This window comes from Anabrus simplex, chromosome 10 (assembly GCF_040414725.1).
Source record: "Anabrus simplex isolate iqAnaSimp1 chromosome 10, ASM4041472v1, whole genome shotgun sequence".
In the NCBI taxonomy this organism is placed as follows: Eukaryota; Metazoa; Arthropoda; class Insecta; order Orthoptera; family Tettigoniidae; genus Anabrus; species Anabrus simplex.
This window is the reverse complement of record NC_090274.1, coordinates 20330453-20352994: the sequence shown is the minus strand read 5'-3', so window position 1 is coordinate 20352994 and position 22542 is coordinate 20330453. Positions and strand designations below refer to the sequence as shown.

The 22542-nt window shown below is 38.6% G+C and overlaps 1 protein-coding gene across 1 annotated transcript in view; it reads right to left on the bottom strand.

The window, feature by feature from the left end:
* Positions 1–22542, bottom strand: part of LOC136882056 (acyl-coenzyme A oxidase 1) — a 76135-nt gene that overhangs the window by 5570 nt on the left and 48023 nt on the right. The window contains exons 10-12 of the mRNA XM_067154559.2: positions 10960–11112; positions 2537–2642; positions 767–913 (exon numbers count right to left, since the gene is read on the bottom strand). Coding sequence (XP_067010660.2) covers positions 767–913; positions 2537–2642; positions 10960–11112 — 406 coding nt within the window. The remainder of the gene's footprint in view (positions 1–766; positions 914–2536; positions 2643–10959; positions 11113–22542) is intronic.

Sequence of the window (22542 nt, the reverse complement as noted above, 5' to 3'; positions counted from 1 at the left end):
CATCGTGCGGTTAATTGGCGTACCCTGCTTTCACGTGCACCCTGATTCAAAGATTTTTGAGGTGACCTAGTAAAATGTTGCAACACAGCAGCGCTGGAAGCTGGACTTATTGATGTTTTTGGTCAGTCAGACCTTTTCTTATGCACATCCTGAACAGTACTGCCCGCTTCAAATGTGTCCTGAATACAATGGATTGTTATACGTGTTGGTGGCTGAGTTCCAAACACATTATGCCATTGCCATTGTACCTTCATCATGTTTTCATACTTCCAGTACCACTTCAATACGAACCTGCATTGCTCAAATGACAATCTTACTTCATTCATTGCTGCACTATCATCTGCTGGAAAACGTGCGCCAAGATTGTTGTGCCATTCACGTGACCATTATCTGTTGAGAAAACAATGGACTACGCTACCACGCAAGAATTGCAACGATATGTCATTTTGTTCCAAAGATATTAACTATTAAAGAGTGTCTACATTTTTCTGGACTCCCCTATATGGAGCCATTTTCTCGTTTCTTTCTGTTTGACTTCTTCTGACAAATGTTTCTTATATTGGAATCATGCAATGTTCCTTATGATATTTTCAGCCACCTAGATTTTCTTCTCCTCTGACTTTGTTGGGGCCTGTTCATGAATTGAAACCTCACAGAGGCAGTATAGTTTTCATTTCAGTGGTAAGAAGATATACCCATGTCCCCAAACATTTAGTGGATCCTACCTCATATTACATACTCTTCTTTAAAACAAAAATGAGCTCACCCTAAGAAAGTCTCCCGATCGTTGAAGGAGCCAGAACACAGCATACAGCTCGCACAGATGAGTGAGCACCGCTCGCAGTGGATCAGAAATATTCAGCGTTGGAAGAGTATCCACAAACTTCTCCACAATGAAGGCTCGGCAGTGAGCCTGAAACAGAAAACAGCACCAAATATAACATTTTCCAAATGTTATTTGAAAATAACAAACTATTTTGATTCTGGAGACAAGTAAAAAGTATGGGCTTCGTTCGTCGTACAGTACAAGTATGCAGGAAAAAAAGTATCTTCCTTTGACAACCCTGGGCATAGCACATGCTGAACAATCCGACCTCCACCAGACCTGGACATTCTATACACTAATGCAATGCCAAAACTTGTTCTTAAGCTATTGAGAAGTCTCCTTGTCATGGTCTATGGAACATGTCCAGACTAGGTCTTGACTTCTCAACTTCTGTGCCTGGTAGTTTATTGGGTGAAACTGTACTATCCACCAAAATATACATCATATATAAACCTACCTCATATTATTTGTAGGAAAACGATGTGTACATTGTCAAAAAATGTATTTTACTTTTATAGCAAAATAATTTCAAAACATTCACCATTTTTCATTCCACACATGTCAACAGTCGCTCCCATTGGCTGAAAGATTGGCCCTGCTCCCAGAATTCAATACAGATCGGTATGATTATAAACCGCGACAAATGAATAGGCCTGTAAAATGAAGCAACGTGCCCGTTTCCATTGCCAGATAAGCTTTTTATTATACACTTGTAACAATTTAGTCCAATGGATTGTCACTTAGAGGCATTTTGACAACAGTTGGTAGCATAACTAACATATGTGCAAGTTACTAACTAATCAGCTAACAACAAAAGAAATTGCAGTGGTCCCGACCATAATGTGCATGGTACAGTTCTGCTGTTTATGGAAAGGCCCTTAATGTTGCTAAAACACTTCCTAGATTTTGTGATCACTTGATATCTAGAGAATACAGAGTTGGCAAGTAATTGAGTAAATGTAATCGGATTACTTGTAACGATTACATTCTTAGCAATTTTTTACTTATAATCCTTACATTTTACAAACAGTAATGTTTACTTGAAATAAAATTGTAATCACTACTTTCTAGTAATTGATATACGAGGGCCATTCAAAAAGAAACAAAGAAACTTCGAACCTGAGTCAAAGCAACAAAGTCTCCAGTGGAAATATGCAGGGTGAGCATGCTGAGACCCAAAATATCTAAGGTGAGCTAAAGAAGTCATCAACATGACTAGCTCTAGAACAGATGGTTTTATTGCCAGCATGAATGGTCAAACACTGGTGGCCTATTTAGAGGGAAATGATATAATATGAGATGAACTAGATTCTAAAAGTGATTATGACAGTGACATAGTATCAGGAACACCACCGTCAACAGTAACGAAGAGGAAGTCCTTTTCTACACCCAGTACACAAATTCTCTCAGCCTCTGAAAATGACTAGAAACTGTCAAATTGATACCAATTTAGAAGTCATATGGAAGGGTTTTTTTTCTTTTCTGAGCATTTGTTATTAAAGCATGAAGTATTCTTCATAAAATACAGATTCCATTTTTTATGATTATTTTTCTGCCATTAAAAAGCACTCTGCACTTTTAGCCAAAATTTTAGAAAATTATTTGGTACAAAGAGGGTTAAGAAGAAAGCTGAGTTTTCAATAATGCTCCAATATATTTACAATAAATGTGGACATCTAAAAAGCTGTCCAGACAGAACACCCCACTTACCTCAGCACACTGTGCCAGCTCTATGGATGTCATGTTCCACGCATCCTCAGGAGAATATCCTCCCCTCGTCCTCCTCTCTAAGCTTTCTGCAGCTGACTTGATCTTCCTATCAATTGCACACAACAAAGTTATAGTTTGTAATATACATCTCCGTTAACTGACCCTCTGTCAACCAAAATATGTAAATTAATTTTTGTAAACAAAATAAATACTTATGAAGAAATACAATTTATGATTTACAACATATGTACACTCACATTAGAACCAATTTCTAATTTCAGCACTTAATGGACAAATTATAAGAGGAAAGTGGAAGCAATTCTGAAGAAAAGTAGATGACCCAGCCTTGCCTCCACATGGCAGCCGGGTTTACCCCCGTCTCACTGTGACTTGGTCAGCTGTGATTTTGTTGTGCGTGCAATCCATCAGCCAAATGAAAACAACTAAACATTTTTAAAAACCAAATCAAACAAACCCAACCCAAACCAAATCCCATGGCACAACAGCCCTGAAGGACCATGGCCTACCAAGCAACCGCTGCTCAGCCTGAAAGTGCCATGTGGTCAGCACGACAAATCCTCTCGGCCGTTATTCCTGGCTTCCTAAACTGGGGCCACCATCTCACCATCACAAAGCTCCTCAACTGTAATCACGTAGGCTGAGTGGACCTCGTACTAGCTCTCGGATCCAGGTAAAAATCCCCGACCTGGCCAAGAATCGAACCCGGAGCCTCCGGGAAAAAGACAGGTGTGCTACCCCTACACTGTGGGGCCAGCTAACTAAACGTTAACCTGATGCAATTCAGAGAAACAAAATGGATGAATTTTGCAAACCGTTGCATCACATTTAAATGTAGAGATTTCACTGGTTCGGACTGACTTAAAATGAAAGACAAAGAGAACTATTAATGAAGGAATAAATAAATAAATAAATAAATAAATAAATAAATAAATAAATAAATAAATAAATCTTCAGATTTTTAATTCTTATCAAATCACGGAAGAATAGGGTTAAGAAAACTACATCTTACTCTACCCCAGTCTCCTTAATCAGTATTTGGTTGATATGTACACCGAGATAAGAGCAGAAAGATTGAATTTCATTAGACACAACCAAAGAAAACTGCGATGGGAAAATTACTTATACCTGTGGGACGCCATGAACAAAGGAAATGGACATGTTTCTGACCTAGGCAAGAGTGGTGGTGGTGGTGGTGGTGGTGGTGATTATTGTTTTAAGAGGAAGTACAACTAGGCAACCATCCTCTATATAACACTAATCAGAGAGAAAAATGGAAGGGATCCGACACTTCGAAAAATGAAGATATCGGCCAAAGAAAGACAAGGGCCACGAAGGGCGTGAAAATGAAAGACTCCCTAGCCCTCGCAAACCTAATAGCGTCGGGGTCGGAAAAGAACAAGAGTTGACCAAGGGAGGTCGGATAGGATAGATGAAAGGGAGGAGCCTGGCACAAGTACGTGGAAGCAATGCCAGGACTCAGCTAAGGGCCCCGTGGTCGCCAACCCACGCTCCAAAGTTCAGAGCCCTTGGGGCCCCTTTTAGTCGCCTCTTACGACAGGCAGGGGATATCGTGGGTGTTATTGTACCACCCACACCCACAGGGGGAACCTAGGCAAGATGGTTGTGTTACATTGAAATTTTACTAGTGGGCTCCATTACATGCAGGAGCAGACTCAGGGCGCTATGACATATGCAGGCCCTACCTCAGTATGATCGTCCTGGTATATTCACCACATTTACATGTAACCCAAAATGGACCGAGATATAAGAGGTATTAAATGTCAGACAAAAGCCGTAAGATGGACGTGACATTATTGCTTGGGTTTTGCATTTAAAAGTAAAGGATCTATGTTTGGCCTAAGTTATATGTACACTGTGGAGTTTGCTTCATGCCCGCATCTTACTGTGGTTCAAGAACAGAATCACAACAGTGTCATAAGCACTGAGATTCTTGATGCATATTCCACACACAATGTAGAATTCCGTAGCATCAGCTATTGTCACGGCCACCAAATTAGGCGGGTCAGAGAAATTACGCTATTGCCAAGGTTATGTAGCAACTGGCAAAGAAATGTCTAACTGAACACATCACTTCGGAGCGCGAGGCAAGTTGTTCTCTCTCAACCTCCTGATGTTACTTCATACAATGTTTCGAAACAAATTATACTACAAGCTTCAGAAAAGACTGCTGATTTCAGTGGTATAACTATTTTACACATAAACCACTTTAAATAATAATTAAAAATAAAATCTTGAACAAGTAAATTTAAATCCGTAGAATCATGTATTGAAGATTTCAGTAAGCGGCCAAGTTTTTATTTCTTCAGCCAATAAAATTTTGTCTCTGGGAAAAATGTAAAAAAAATCGCCTAACTTATATATTTTATCTGAAACATATTTCCGTGAGTCTTGTAGTTTTCCTGGAAAATTGCCCAGAAAGTGATCATGTAAATGACGCTAGCTGAGCCAGTTCGGGGTGTGCGCGCAAGCACAGGCTGCAGGATGGCCTAAGTACTTTCGGAGTACATATTAATCTGTATGAGTTTTATTACATTATAACCTTAAATATTTGAATAATGTATATTGTACTGAATAATATAGGAAAATAACTACTTTAAAGAAAGGTTTACATTAATTTACAATTAATTAAGAATCGGTTTCTAGCTAAAAGGCAGTCTAAGATTCCTTAGTCACTGTCATCACTCATCTCACTATCAGTCAAGTCGTCATTTACACTGATGATGATTGGCTCCATTCTTTCTTCCCTTATTTCCTTGGCCCAATCATCTGCTTGAAGATTTTCCGCGCTATTGAAGCGCTTTTCCCAGTCTGCAGCAGTCGCACGGTCGATGGCTTCTGACGTGAGTTTTTCTACGTTCTTTATTTTGAATGTTTTGTTCCTCTCTGCCACTTCTCTCTCGACTTGAGTCCAAATTATTTCAATTGCGTTGTACTGGCAGTGGTAGGGTGGCAACCTTACTACATCATGGCCCCAAGAGGGAGCTAATTTATCAAGTTCTCCTTGAAGATGAATGTATTTTATGGTTGGGTGAATATTTCGCTTCATTAACACATCTCTGGGCTGAACGAAGGCTAAAATTAAACATTTTGCAGTCAATTCTTGATTTTTATTGAAGTTCATGGTCTGCAAAATATTTGAGTCGGCCAACTTCTGCACGTATTGCAATACATTCACAATTACGGATGTTGTCTGGCTGGCTAAATCCTTCTTCTTAAGCCCTTCCAACCGATGACGCTTCAGAGGAGTTTGTTGTTCGTTTCTCGCACTTACTTCGTCCTTTTCAGATAACAGACCCGAAAAACACCAGGCTGAACACATTTACTATCCACCTTTAACTGCACTTACGGTGCGAGCTCAACAGATGCATGACAGGGAATGACTCGGTAAGGTGGCCTGGAGCGGATGGGCTTCAACTAGACAGCACTGCACGATCAGCGTTGCCAATCTGTGCTTGGAGGTAAGCGACTCTCGACCATCTGTCGCTTCGCCGTTCCCATATCTGACAACAGCGCAGTTTTCCTCACCCGCCTAATTTGGTGGCCACGACAATAGTTAGCACGTTTATGATCAGTTATTCTTAGGCGGAGCGCACACTTATTGGACAAGGGACACGACACATGGGATGCAACAAAAAGGAAATGTTCCAAGTGGATGCAGCACGTGCAATCAAGAGGAAGCCCGCACACTTATTGGTCAAGGGCATGGACTATCCCATGTGTCAGCGGGCACATACTGTCGAGGTACTGCCTGTTGCACTTCGTAGGACATGTCCCATCACTTCGCGCGTGAGTTACGTATAGTGATTTAAGTATGTGGAACTCAACAGAGGCAATTACTATAAATTTTATAGCGGAAGTGGACAAGTATGAAGTGCTGTATAATTACAGATTAAAGGATTACTCAAATAGGTCCATGTGTGAAAATATCTGGCGAGAACTAGGAGAAGCTTTCAGCATGAGTATTATCAATAATCTTTCAGCAAACAGAATAGGATTCCTGAATTTGGTATAATTTTTTCTAAATTAGTGGCTTTACCATATGTAGTAACTCTTGAAACGTCTCCCAGTTCATTCTATAAAATGTATGAAATTGTGAAGGATCTTAATTTTCTTAAGTTTCTTAGCCAACATGAAAGCACCATTTTCTTGGCAGTCCACATTATATGAGTTGACCCAAAATCTCCTTTTTCTTCTAGTCCTCCATTTTCTTCATAATTCCCGAAGTACTGTACCAACAAGCCTTCCAAATCACTAGAGGACATCTTAAGTAATGACCCACAGATGTGCATGTACGTGGCCCATGGGACACGGAACAGGATAAGTTACTTCAGTTGTGTCTCCTGTCCCATGTCGCATGTCCAAGAAGTGTACGCTCTTAGATTAAAAAGAATTATTACGAAGTAGTTTACATTTTCTGGCTATCAATTTTGTTTATTTACTTAGATCTATTATTTGTCCTGTGTGTTTGTGTTTTATATTTTATTTCTTATCTCAGCCATTTTCTCTACTTCTACATACGTCCTATAACCAAGAATATCTTTTCTGCCCAGAAAATGTATGTACATACGTACTTACGTACGTATATCCCTAGTGCCGCTTCCTGATACAGGGTCAGGGATTAAAGAAACGTCCCATACATGACCTCACATAAAGATGACCCTGAATTTTTGGAAAGTACTCACAAGAAAAATTAAATAATGAATTTAATTACACGTTCAAGCTTTCCTATAACAAAGACACCGTATTTAGGCGAATAATCCCCGCATTTTATTTTTTTTAATTGAGACACGAAATTGGGGTGTGGGTTGTATTTGCATTAAGGTTGGCAACAAGCTCTAGGTTCACCAGGTTTTCTTAATTACAAGTTGGTGGTTAATTCGAAATCCGATTTCTGCGTTCCTAAGACGGTTTTACTGCATCGCAAAACTAACGTCCAAATTCGCCAGTGTGTCTTTTTCAAGTGTTTACATTGCACGGAAAGAATTATCCACCACCGGTCGTGTTACTATCCACATAAAAAGAGAATGCGTGTGAGAAGTGTTTTAGACATCGAGTGTGACAAATTTGTAAGTCATTTAGGAGAGGATTCTAGTGATGCAAGAGATAACGAATCTTCCGATCAACAGGGAATTGAGTCTATTGCAAGTTCAGATTAATTAAATATCTGTCATGTAAGTAAACGTACTACCTAATTTTCATGGCAAATATATTTCATAGCAGTGATAATGTATTTTATCATCTCAGCCAAAGCTGCTATAACCCTAAATTTACATGTTCATATTTGCGGAGTAATATGAAATATTTGTTTATGCCTATGTTAATCTTTTGATGAAAGGAATTTTAGTTCATTTAATTTTATTTTTTTTCAAAATGAGCCTTCCTAAAATTAGGGTGCGGGGATTATTCGCGTAAATACGGTAATTTTGTGGGCCCAAAAGTAAATCTACAAACAATAGTTTAATATATAGTGGACTTTCCTCACTTTTATTGCATAATACGACCAATTTATCAGCATAATCTGCTGGCTGTGCAATAGTAACGCATCATAAATACAGTCCCACACGAGGTATGCATTAAATTAATAGTCATTCTGATAACTTTGCGAATGATGGGATTATTCTGATATTGTTTCCCCTGCACAAATTCTGTAACAAGGCTATCAAGTTCATTTCAATTTCCTGTCCTAGGTCCTCTGAACACTTTTCTAGAACTGCCAACATTCTTAACCTTTTCTTCATCTTTCCAGAAACATCATATGTTTCATTCGAAAACACTAAAATTTCTCACAGCCTGGACATAAAACAATTTGAAGTTTTATAACTTTCTCTCTCCTTCACTGAAGTGAAGTGGCAAAGCCACTCACCTATGCTTACAATCCACTGTGGTGGGAATAATGACGCAATCACGTCAAGCAACAATATAGTATATAACAAGCCAAAAATTGGGGGCGGGGGGGGAAATGGTCACATCTTGAGAAATTATGTTTTATTTGTGACCTCGAGCTTGGCTGTAATGTGCGTGGTGACTCATAATACAAAAACCAGTACAGTAGAGGAAAGATACAAACATACCTTCATGAAAATCAGTTATTTCAAAATGTTACGTTGTGCATTAAAGACGGCTATGGTTTTATTTTAACATAAAGCATAGTCATATGTTGGGGCCAAATAAGGTATGTTGCTTATTTACAAAAGTTAATACCAAATACCAGTATATAGATTTACAAGCACAACTGAGACTGCAGTAACCAAGAGCAAACAGAATATAAGAGGATCTTTCATTTTCAGCCTTTCGTAGCCCTTTCTAATTTTTAGCAGATTTCTTCTTCCTCTTCCTCCTACAATTAGACTAGGGGTGGCGTGCACCAACCAAGAGTAAGTTCTACTTCCGTAGTAAAGTACTCTTGAAGTCAGCATTCGGCGACTTCCACACGAGAGTAAATTACTTCCGAAGTATTTTAGTCCTTTCAGATACTCCTGGACTAAATTACTACAAGAGTAAAATGTTGAAGAGCACCATCTTGTAGTATATTACTAAAGAAGTAAATAACGTACGAATATAGGTTAGAATTTACTCTCACGTCGTGCATGGAGTAAGCTAAGTTTAGACTTGTTGACTAATGATAATATCGTGCTGTATATGAGAGGAAAGACGTTTCAAACGTGTTTATGGATTACTTAAATTATATTGGCGATCTCGACGCAGTAAACGATGGGAAATGTAATAGTGCGTAGGCCTACAGTGCGTGAAAGGCGATAGCCGTGTAATGTGAACACGGCGAGTTTCATGAACGTTTTTGGTCTTAGGAAGGAATCCTTTACTTTCCTTCTAAATCTACTTGGAGATCACTTACAGCTGAATTCTTGTCTTAATTTTGTTGTATATCTAAAATTACAGTTGCTGTGTGCCCTACGAGTGTTTCGTACCGTAACATTTCAGTACAGTTGCCGGTGATCTAATTAACGTTTACCGCACAACTGCTAGCCGTATCTTTCATTGCGTGGTTAAAGCAGTAGTTGAGGCTAAGAGGGAGGTACGCCTGCAAACGATGATGATCGTTCGGAAAATAAAAGGATATTCTTCACATTGGCAGGTTTCCACACGTCATGGGTGCAATTGACTGTGACTGCGCGCATATTCCCATTTATTGCCCTCTCGGTGACAACAGTGAACTTTCAGAAATCGGAAGATTTTTTTTTTTCAATTTGCTTAACGTCGCACCGGCACAGATAGGTCTTAAGGCAACGATAGGGCAGGAAAGCCCTAGGGATTGGGAAGCGACCGTGGCCTTAAGGTAGGGCCTACCTGCCTGGTGTGAAAATGGGAAAATTTCGCTGTGGATGTAGGCCATCTGTATGAAGAAACCGCCATCAGTTTTAATTTTTCCCGCGTGTCAATGACTTTCTGCTTTGCTTCCGTCTTTGCTTTAAAGTCCTTCTACAGAATCTTAACTTGCTTTTCACTGCGTTTTCCGTCACTCGAAGATTTGAATTCTTTCGCCACAACTTTCCATGAATTTCCTTTCTTATCCAGCATCTTTATGTTGTGTTTCTTACACCTTATATCCTTTGCATAGATGGTCATTATCTCTATTAACAAGCATTTATCTTTTTCGCTTACGTTTTTCCCCCCGTTTCCTATCGCACATAACCTTATCTATTTGGATTTCTTTAAAGAAGATACACGAACACAGCACTACTCCACGAGTAACGAACGCTACTTCTGTAGTAGTAACTAAAAGAGTAAATTGTACTTCAACTCTCCGACGTTACTTCCGGAGTAAATAACTCCCGTAGTAATTTACTTCTGTAGTATGGACTTCTTTAGTAAACGCTACTTCCGTAGTAATTTACTCCAAGATGGTGCACGCCACCCTAGGGCTCGGAATTCTATAACCTAAAAACTCCGGAAATATGTAGGCACTTATGCCCTAAACAAAATACCACAAAATAAAACATAAAAGTGTGGAAATATGACCCTAAAGAAATTAGTGTCAAAAAGTTACTTAGAAGAGACTTGCATCATTCATCATTGTATAAATTTATGTGAATATTAACTCCCTGTTCTTGACCACAGCGGAGTTCACCCCATTAAATAAAAAAATAAAAATAAAAAATAAAAAATAAAAAAATTTAAAAAAACACTGAATACAATTACCCACGAAAATGAACTTCACTGTACAGAAGATCAAAGAGCACCTGTCCTCTACACAACTATGGCAATGCCTTTGCAGATATACGAAGAGTTATACAGCAGCGTTGGAACTACATAATGGTCACATTCATATTTTAACAACCTACTGCTCGCGAACTTCATTTAAGCACAAAATATTTCTAAGGAAAGGAAATCGAAAATAAACATCATAGCTATATCAGACTTACCCAGCAGCCACTTCCTTGTACGCCCTGACAATGCCTGACAGGGACGCCTCCCATTTCTGCGTCTGCTTGTACAAGGATTCAGTCTGAAGATAACTGACTGTGGGTGTCATTTGCTGGCCAGTGACTGCCTGCTGCCATGCCTTCATCAGGAACCTGAAAGTACAATGTTGTGAGAAACCTGGGTGGAACTGTTCATATAATCCTTCTGCCTCAATTTCAGTGACCAGTAACTGGGGAGAGAGAAGTCATTTTCATTACTAAAAGAAGCAGTTACTTGTTATTAACATAAAATACTGATGATATTCCAAACAAGAAAATATTGCAAAACAGAAAGAAAAATTACACCATCTGCTGTGTGAATGATACTGATTCTTGCTGACAATTTAGAAGACATTCAATTTCATCAATTAACTAAGCAACAAGTTTGGCCTTGAAAAAACATTCAGAAAACAAAATTGGTGGTACAGTGGAACCTCAATTCTCCGTTTTTGGAGGGACCACGGAAAAAAAACGTACAACACAGGAAAACAGAAAATCCAGGAATGAATGAACCATCAACAATTTGGCTAAACATCACAAAAATGAAATATGTATACTTATAATCTTACAAACGCCTCTAAACTAAACCAACTACAGCCCCAATGGGCCTTCCGCCTACCAAGCGACCGCCCTCGGTCCGAAGACCTGCAGATTACGAGGTGACGTATGGTCAGTGTGACGAATCCTCTCAGCCGTATTCCTGGCTCTCTAGACCGGGGCCGCCATATCACTATTAAATAGCTCCTCAATTACAGGTAATCGTAGAATGACTGAACCTGGAACCAGCCCTCATATCCAGGTAAAAATGCCTGACCTGGCCAGTAATCAAACCCGGGTCCTCCAGGTGAGAGGCAGACAAGTTAGACCGCGGGGCTGGCTTCAGAAGTTAATTACCGGTACGCGACTTAAAAATCTCGAAACTTTACATTCAGTTTTACTGGGGAAACTTCGTCAGTTTCCTCTGAAAACTTAGTCATATTCCTATAAAAACTTCTTTCAGTTCAGCAACTTTGATCAGCCAAACTCTTTGGAAAGTCTAATACCCGTAACGCCAAGCCGAACAACAATTGACCACAAGTAGTTTTTCATTCTCTACTCTAATAAAATAAAGCGCATTAGATACAAAAGCGTCCAACATGTTGGCAAAATCCTTTTTTTTTTTTTAATCTTCCAATGTAATTTGGTCATCGGTATATGTTCCTAATCAGTTTATGGAAATCTTGTACCGTGTAAATTAGGCCTACATCGACTTTTAAAGTAACAATCCTCAAGTTCTCGAATACATTATATTTAGTTCTGCCCATCACTAATCACAATCATATTGAAAAGAGAAAAAATATCATTAACACTTCCGAAATTATAATTATTATTAGCAACCTGCAGCTCAGCTGGAGAGCGCATTCGCTGTACAAGTTGGTACGAGTGCAAAATGATACAAAGTTTTTAAATGTACCGTGCGTAAATAAAACGACTGCAGCTTTTATAACATTTTAACACAAAAACATGAAATTCCCAATCTTATATTAGGACGAAAACAGTAATAGGCATTCCCGAAACGTCCCAATGCTTTATGTATGTAAGGTGCAACATCTGTTCTGGTCTTGATAACATAATCGTATTGATTATTTTCACCATGTTGGTTATTTCTGTCCATATTGACTTATATTCAAATTTCTATAAAATACTTTCCCGCCTTGTCAATACTTTACATATTTTATTATACCTAATTCCCATACATGTTTCGAGAGCCAATTACTCTCTTCCTCAGCTATGCCAAAACATCAATAATCTTTGGACTTGATACATTGTAACAGATATACTTAACAATTGTTAAAATATTTCTTTGTGTTTCAACTTACTTACTTACTATGTCAATTTATTACAGACTTTAAATAGAAATTTTCAAATCATAAAATGGATATCTATTAAATTAGTAAACTATATGCTAAAAAAATTTAATCTGCTCTGCCCTTTGAACTTACGTCCTTATTACATCTAAAAAGAACTAAAATGTTTCTTTGTGTCTAAGTTTACATTTACTTTGTCATTTAATAAAAACACTTGAAATAGATTGTTTTAAATAAATAAATAAATAACACCTATTAAGTCAGTCACTCTGTTGAACTTAAAATATTTCTGCTCTCTTCCTGAAACTTTTTCTGTAAGTTAGCTATATTTCTGAGACCTCTCATATAATTCGGAAATTTCTAGTCTTAATCGTGTCCAACCATGTCAGTCGTCTTAATCGTCCAATTCTTCAGTTTCAACTAAATTTTCCACAAATTCAAATGGCATAACACTGGTCTGAACCAAACAATATGTACGCAAATTGGATTACAATATTCGCATTTACAGAATACGGTTCAGGTAGCCATTTTCCATACATGTATGCAATTGGTCGAGCTGGATATCGATTTCAAAGTAACCAACACGTAAGAAGTAACACTATTGGCTGGGTAGGAACGCCACACTCGATCACTCAAGTTGGTCGAAGTTTTGTTCGATTCAAAATGGCAGCAAAGTCATCCCTGCCAGTCGCACATGGTCGAAAGTAACCTCCAATTCAATGTCAAGGAGTGTGACCAGAGAATAATGTTTAATCACCCCCGGCTCCGAAATAAAAGGCTTCTACTAACATTTGTTTTAGAAAGTGTGATCTGTAATAATACTTTGATATTTTTTATTGGCTCCCGTGCACGTGTGTTCATATTTGTTTGGTGTTTTTCATAACTTTCAGTGCACTTGTTATTTTATAAGCCCCAGTGGAAAAGGTTTTCATATCTGTTCTCTTGTGTTTTTCAGACCTTTTAATAATACTTTCTTCTCATCTTTAGATATGATACAGTTCACACTGTACCCGCGAATACACAAAGTAAAATGCCCTCATGTCGGAAAAAGACATATTTAGTGTTTCTATATCCCTATTGGATAGTTTTTATTCATACCTATATTCAGTAGTACGTTTTCTCGCTTAATACGTTCTTTTTTGTTGCGCCTGCAGATATGTCCTAACCAGAATTTACGGTACATCACCAATGTCATAAAAGAATACTAAAACTACACTTATTTATTATTATTTAGCATATGACATTAAAAATAAAAACACACAATTTATCATTCATAAAATAAACACACTCGTAAGTTCAATAGTAAATTTTAGAAATAGTCCAATCTATATGGCAGCAAAGTTTGTACAGATTTTTTTAAAGAAACATTTTAAGTTTACTTCGACAACAGTACTCAAGACTACTTTGAATATTCATTTGTCTGGGAGTGTTCCGAAGAAAATCACAGACTTTGTCAAAAATAAAGTCGAGGACATAATGTACCGGTAAAGGGTAAAATTTGAGATGCTGAAAACTTCTTGCAAGTACCTGTACTTTATATCATTACTTCATGTATACATATCTACCCTAATTTTCCTCTCATTTAATAAATACAGTATTAAGGTTTTTTAAATGTGTAAATTCATGTTGAAATAATGTAGATTCTTCAACAAGTTCAGCAATGGGCGAGTTCTTAAGAATCAACTTATTTCAGTATAACAAAATTCCACTATAACAAATTAATTTCTGAGGTCCCCAAAATTTTATTATACTGGTATTTTACTGTACTGATAATACAACATGATGTTACAAAAATAATTATAATTTACTTATATAGGGCCGATTGCAGAAACGGTATTTAGACGATGTCTACGGTTAAACAATGCCCAAGTATGGCTGCCGCATTGCAGAGATGTTATTTATCACTTAGACACTGTCTAAAATCGATGTTCAACCGGTCATGTTTAAACACTGCCGAGAGCACTGTTTAACCTCAAATGAGAGGAGTGAATCACAATCAGAGGTTATGTACCATGAAATATGTAATTTGTATTATCATGTTGAGACGATTCCGGGAAGAAAGGTTAGTCCGACAGCCTCTCTGTGGGTCGCCCGCTGCTAAATCGCAGCAATATGTTTGACATGCATGGGGAGATAATCATAAAATAAGGTTTCGCTTTACAAGAGACTTGTTTCTTGAGACTGACAAAGTGACAGTCCGGTAACTGTCAACCTGAATACAATTCTAGGCAATCGATATATTTTATTACATACATGAGGGTAATTTCCATCGAATTACAGGTCACTTCGAGTACATACATATCACAATTACATGTCCCGATCGTCTGAGGGCTGTCACATACACCAACCGAGAGAGATTCACTTATATTTACTGCCAAGTAAACACACATAATAGTGAAAACTAAAAAGTTGGTTGTATGGGATTTTTATATATATAATCGCATAGGTTTTCGGCAACTATCAGATAGGAAAAGGCAACTGGTGGTGATTATCGTTTAAAGAGGACTGGGGAAGAAGAGCCGTGGCCATAATAACAGCCCTAGTTTTTGCCTGGTGTAAAAATAGGGAAACTGCGGAAAACAATCTTCACGGCTGCCGATGATGCGTTTCGAATCTACGATCTCCAGAATGCAAGCTACAACTATATGGCCCGTACAACACACACTGTTACACATTACTATTGCTTCATCTTCAGTTCATCAAAGCTACCGTATTTATGAGTAGATTACACTCACTGTAACAACGCCATAATGAAAGCTACACTTCCCTGTACGGTGGCGTGACGCTTTAGTGTCGATAATATTATGAGATTTAATTTCCACTGAAAGCGATACTCTTATCTGTGGGCAAGTCATGCTCAGCCATATATGAGTAATGTTTTGGAAGACAAACAGCTGACTGGCGTTCGGCGCGCGCACCGACGAATTTCATTGGTTGCGACAAGCAAAGAGTTGCATGAAAGATACTTATGTCTCCATTTTCAAACCAAAATTGAAACTTTAAGGGATGTCTAGTTAAACATCGACTGAACATTGTTTATGCAATGGAAGATCGTGAATGATTTAGACGTCGTTTAGGTAGACGATGTCTAAGGCTTAAAACTAGTCATCGTTTCTGCAGTCGGCCCATAATGTCCAGTTAGGTTGTGGCTGTGAGTACCCCAGCCAGTGAAATGTCTTGCTGTTTGCTTGTACCTCTGGGGAAGCCAGTTGCTCTGTGAATGTCGCAGCGGTTACAATGGTTGAGGTAATCCGTGCTTATTGTTATTTTTCCGGCGCATGGGATATTATCAATCCACACCTCAAGGGTTTATGTAAGTTTTCACCCTGTTTTCAATGTTCCAGTGAATTATAGCTGCTTCAAAGAATTTTGTTAGAGAAAATGACCGGCATTAGCCGAGTGGGCCAGCGACATTCTCGACAATGAAGAGAGCGAGTTCAGTGGTGAAAAGGAGAGTGTGTTGAACGTGATTTTCACAGCCAGCATGATAGTGCATCAGAACAAAGACTCTCTGATGATGATGAACATCCTGCTCAAGAGATTCATGTACCCAAGAGATTACATTCGCCAATAGTCATATCTTCATCAAGTGTAGTAAGCACATCAGATGCAGGAGAACAACAACCCACACCTAAGAAGACAAAATATAACAAACTGCCAACTGAGTTAAGGAGTATTAAAAACATTCTCTATTTAAGAAAAGAAGTCTGTTTTTAAATATGTTTTACAAAAATATAAAAAATATATAGGAATGTATTAATTATTATTGCCACAGTTAAATATAATTGTTAATTATCTCCAGTGTACTGCCAACATTGTTGTGATCAACGTATATTATATTATGAATATTAAACATTTTTACTGTTATTTGTAAACCCAAAACTGTAAAGGGCAGTCCCTTGTTTGTGCTAATAGCTCATTGGGACAACACTCAGAATAAATCAATTAAAAGAGCTGCTTTGGAAAGAACAAATTCAAATGGTCCTTTGCAGCACGAGCTGTTAATGTTCGGACCAAAGCTCACAACTTAATATCACATTTTCCAGGGATCACAGGACCCACAAAGCAGCTTGGAAAATATTGCACACAATAGTCTGCATCGGAACTGCTTTTCACCAAAGAAATTACGGCTGAAGTAGCACTGAGAACAAATGAGAAGCTTGCATTTATCGGAGAGAAGTTGGCCGACAAAAACAGTCAATTACAGAGATCTGTGGAATGAGGAATAGAAGGACTTTTTCAGACTCCTAATGCTTACTGCGGTCTTCAAATCCAACAGTGAAGACCTAGGTGCTCTGTTTTTAACAAACAGAACCAGTCGAGACATCTTCCATTGCGTAATATCACTGAAGCGCTTATCAGTCATTTTAGTGTGCCTCCGCTTTTAAACTCTCCTGACAGGGCTGAGAGAAGTAAAGATGATCCAAGAATTCTGGCTGCCAGGAATTATTGTATAGGAGAGTACGCATGCTGGTTGGGTTCAGAGGCAAGAGCAAGCCTTGTAAATATGGTTTGAAGGTAATGGTCCTAAATGATGCTAAGACTCATTACTCGGGAAGAAACACCCTCTCTACAGACGAGAAGAACGCAAGCTGTTCTGCAACTTTCAAAACCCATCGCTGAGACAAACTAGAAAGGTAACTGGAATTTCGTAACTGGGGCTGGGACAAACTAAAAAGGTAACGAACATTGTTTCGTATATTATGAACAGATGCTCCATCGTGTTGAAAGTTGCAATCGTCATCCCCGAACTGCTCTTCAACAGTGGGAAGCAAGAAGGTGCTTAAAACATCAATGTAGGCCTGTGCTGTGATAGTGCCACGCAAAACAACAAGGGTTGCAATCCCCCTCCATGAAAAACACGACCACACCATAACACCACCGCCTCCGCATTTTACTGTTGGCACTACACACGCTGGCAGATGATGTTCACCAGGCATTCACCATACTCACACCCTGCCATCGGATCGCCACATTGTGTACCGTGATTCGTCACTCCACACAACATTTTTCCACTGCACATTTTTCCACTGCACAATCGTCCAATGTTTATGCTCCTTACACCAAGCGTGCCGTCGTTTGGTACTGACCTACGTGATGTGTGGCTTATGGGCAGCCGCTCGACCATGAAATCCAAGTTTTCTCCCCTCCCGCCGAACTGTCATAGTACTTGGAATGGATCCTGATGCAGTTTGGAATTTCTGTGTGATGGTCTGGATAGATGCCTGCCTATTACACCTGACGACCCTCTTCAATTGTTGGCAGTCTCTGTCAGTCAACAGACGAGGTCGGCCTGGACGCTTTCATACTGTACATGTCCCTTCACTTTTCCACTTCACTATCACATCAGAAACAGTGGACCTAGGAATGTTTAGGAGTGTGGAAATCTTGCGTACAGACTTCTGACACAAGTGACACCCAATCATCTGATCACGTTCGAAGTCCGTGAGTTTCGCGGAGTGCCCCATTCTGCTCTCTCACGATGTCTAATGACTACTGAGGTCGCTGCTATGGAGTACCTGGCAGTAGGTGGCAGCACAATGCACCTAAGATGAAAAAAGTATGTTTTTGGGGGTGTCCGGATACTTTTGATCACATAGTGTATGTGAGAGACTCTTGTGGAGACCTGGTGTCCAGAGTCTAGGTGTAGAGTGAGAGAGAGAGAGAGAGAGAGAACACAAGTTGCAACGTCCTGAACTTACATCACGAGTTGGTATTTATAGTTTGGCAGGACACAAATATATGGCAGAATTATGCTGCTTTATACCCTTCCTTCAATGTCTTTGGAAAGATATTGGTCTGGTGGTGGCTTGAGAAGCATTGTGATCATGTACAGAAAGAATGGGGATGACACTGCTAATGGAAAATTGCAACATATGATGGAGTATATTATTAGTACAGTAGAAGTCTGCTATAGCGAGTATGGCATTTAATGAGAACCCCGTTATACAGACAATATTTTGCTGTCCCTTCAAAATTCTTATATTAAACTGTGTATTTTCCTTTGGTTACAGCGAGAGCCCTATAACTGACGCGTCCATTATTATGAACGATTAAGCGTGCGCGACTTCTTACGTCACCAATATGTATGCACTCCAGCGATTATGTTACATGCAATCGATTATCTTCTGTATCGTTTCCTTGCTATGTCCACTAGCGAGTTCTCTCGTCGACATTCGAAGGCGATGTAGGATTCGATTAGTAATATCCGTTGACTGCTGTTCCGTAAAGAAAATTCAAAATTAAAGAGAGCATATTTTCGTAATAAATGCGTAAATAACATGTCCAATAACAGTTCTTAACTCGTTAAAAATAAAGGCTGACTAAACGATCGCTTAATTTTAATGCTAAATACTGCCATTAAGTAAAAATGGGATACACCTTGAGATATGGTAGAGTGCATAATTGATTTGAGAGGTTAGTTTATATTTTATCACGTCTGGTTAAATTACGGAAAGGTTACCATCATGTAAATTTATTGCAAGAAGGTTATCATTTCCCTAGTGGCGCTTGAAGTATGTTTTCATCATGTGTATAATACGGTTACTATAAGTTAGGATAGGTGATGCTATCTATGGTACGGTATAGTTTTTTCACTATGTGCATTTGCGAGCTCTCTCGTCGACATTCGAAGGCAATGTTAGAGTCTATTAGTAATACACGACGACTGCTGTTCTCTAAAGAAAATTCGAAATGAAAGAGGATAAAAAGTTTTTGTAATAAATGCGTAAATAACGTGGCCAATAGCAGTTGTTAACTCGTTAAAAATAACGGCTGAAATAAACGATCTCTTAATTTTAATGTTATATACTGAAATTAAGAAAGAATGTGATACACCTCGAGATATGCCAGAGTACATCACTGATTTCAGAAGATAGTTCATATTTTCTCGCGTCTAGTTAAATTTTGTAAAGGCTATTCACATGTAAATTTTTAGCGAGGATAACTCATTTCTCTACATGCGCTTCAAATATGTTTTATGACACACATAGGCCTACGGTTAGGTTAGGTTACACCATTTGAAGAAGAAAATTCTGGAGTGATACCGTATTTCTCCAAATCCAAGATGAAGTTTTTTTCCTCAGAATCTCGTGCAAAAAATCGAGCGTTGTCTTGCATTCGCGGCCTAACAGTAATGAATACCACTGGCAACTACCACGGTAACCACGCTGCTTCTTTTCACCCCCGCACGCGCACACACACACAAAATTCGTTGACAATGAACGACCGCCTCTTTATTGTACATCGCTAGCCGTGAGAACCGGTGTGGAACGTCACTGTATCTCAGGAAATAGTGAAGATAGTCTGACATTCTGTTAGCCTCTACAAAAATGTTTCTCAAATCGGCGGAATAGTATCAAAACATGCGAGCCTTCAAATTCTTAGAAAGGCCACGACTACTCAGTGGTACAGTTATAACGCATCTACTGTACCTGACTCTTAGCAAAATTAATTTTACTGACAACAGGAATATTTTCGTGATGGATAGTTGTAAAGATACGTGGAATAGATATTGCCGGCAAATTTTCAACAGGATATTATGATGCCAATTTTAAGTTAATGGTTATTAAACACTCGGAAATGTAGAATAATTGTGCACCCACAAGAAAATATGGCATAGGCCTAAACAAAGCCAATATTTGGCATCAGCGTGAAGACAAAGATAGCTAAAAAAAATGTGCACTGTACAAAAAATGCATTCAGTGGTCTGCAACAGACGCTTGTGAGGTATGTGCACGAAAAACGCAAGAGCGGAATGGCCATACCGTGCCGCAATAAACTCGTTCGTTGACCTTCAACGTCCGCGATTAGGCCTATACATCGTTAGCCGCTGAAGTTGGCCGAACCCGGCAAGCGAGACGTGCGTGTAGAGGTAGCCGGTTATATCTGTGGCTTGATTCTAAAAGGGCCAATGTCATTTTTTATCGAAATTGAGATATTAACTGATACAAACGCGTTTTATCCTGGCTCACAACATGTTAAAAGGGCCAATGTCTCTGTTAAGTACTAAACGAACAGTTAACGTTTAATTAAATAAGCCCTTGCCAACAATGTTAGATTACCAATAAAGATTGGAGACCTGGCAATTTTTAAAGAATACGATAGAAAAAATTAGCGTTTAATAAGGTGACTTCCACAAAGAAAGTTTAAAGTTATTTAAAGTTAGTTGTTGAAAAAAATAATTGGAAAACTATAAGCAAAACTTCAAATGCTCATAGCTCAAAAACAGGTTTTTTTGACATGACATTGGCCCTTTTAGAACCAAGCCACAGATATCTGATGCTGAGTAAAAGTACCGTAACAGTTTTATAGACAGTAAGAATATTTTCCTGATGGATCGCCGTATTGTAGAGACGCGTGGAATAGGTATTGCCGGCAAATTTTCAACGGGTTCTCTTCGGTATTATGATGCCAATTTTAAGTTAATGGTCATTAAACCCGCGGAAATAAAGCCGCAAAAAATGCGTCATAATGAAAACTAATGTTCGGCGTCTAAAAATAGTCTAAAAATGTGTAGTGTACATCAAAGGCATTCTTATGATTTTACAAAGCACTTTTTGAGTCTGATTTAAAGTTTTTGAAGGAAAAAGTGGGGTTTGTCTTGGATTCAGAGAAATACAGTACTGTAATTATTTCAGAATGAAATTAAACACACACACTTTCACGTAGTGTCGGATTAAAAAAAATAACAAACAAGTAAGCCGTAGTGTGGATATCATCTGCGGAAACGCAAGTTTTGAACAAACTGATTGCCATTTCATACCGATTTCAATGTGTATGGGGGTTTTTCCGAATTTTATACAAAATTTGGTTATAACAACAATCCACTATGGCGAGTAAATATTCCGCTGTTGTGAATTCTCGCTATAACGGACTTCTACTAAATTTCATTTTTAGATTTTAGAGGAAGGTGGAGTCCTTTCAAATGATGAGCTGTCCCTGTCTGATATATAATTTAGCGATGTGGCTGCAAAATTAGTGTTTACAACGAGCTTGACCAAGATATATTTATGGCGTGTGGCCTCCGAAGTGGCCTGGTGCAGGTCTTTCGAATTGACACCGTACAGGCGACCTGCACGTCTATGAGGATGGAGCCCTACCTATGATGAATTCCAATGACGAAGACGTCACACACACCCAGCCCCCGAGCCACTGGAATTAACCAATGAAGGATCCGGCCAGGAATCAAACCCGGGACCCTCTGGACCAAAGGTCAGCACGCTAACCATTTAGCCGTGGAGCCAGACTGCTTGACCAAGATTAAATCAAATCAAATCAAATCAAATCAAAATCTCTTTATTTGCAAATGAGGTGTCTACCTCGGTGGCAAATGGTACACTAAAATACATTATTGTCAAGCACTAAATATTAAATTAACAAGAGAAGAAAATTTTTCTATAATACAGTATTATACAATTTACGCTAACAATATTTTCCATTACACACACAGCTCATCCTTAATAAATTTATATTGTTTACAAAATTCTACTTATAATATCTCCTGTACTACTTACAAATATAGTCAACTGATATACAGTATGTGGAATTACTTCAAATGATACTATACAACTGGTATAAGATTAATATTTGCATCGCATTTATTTACTTATTTACTTTTTTTTTTTTTTACCCGTTCTGGAACCTAAGTAGCATAACGACCTGCTGCGTCTTAACCAGAGCCCCTTTTGCCACCACT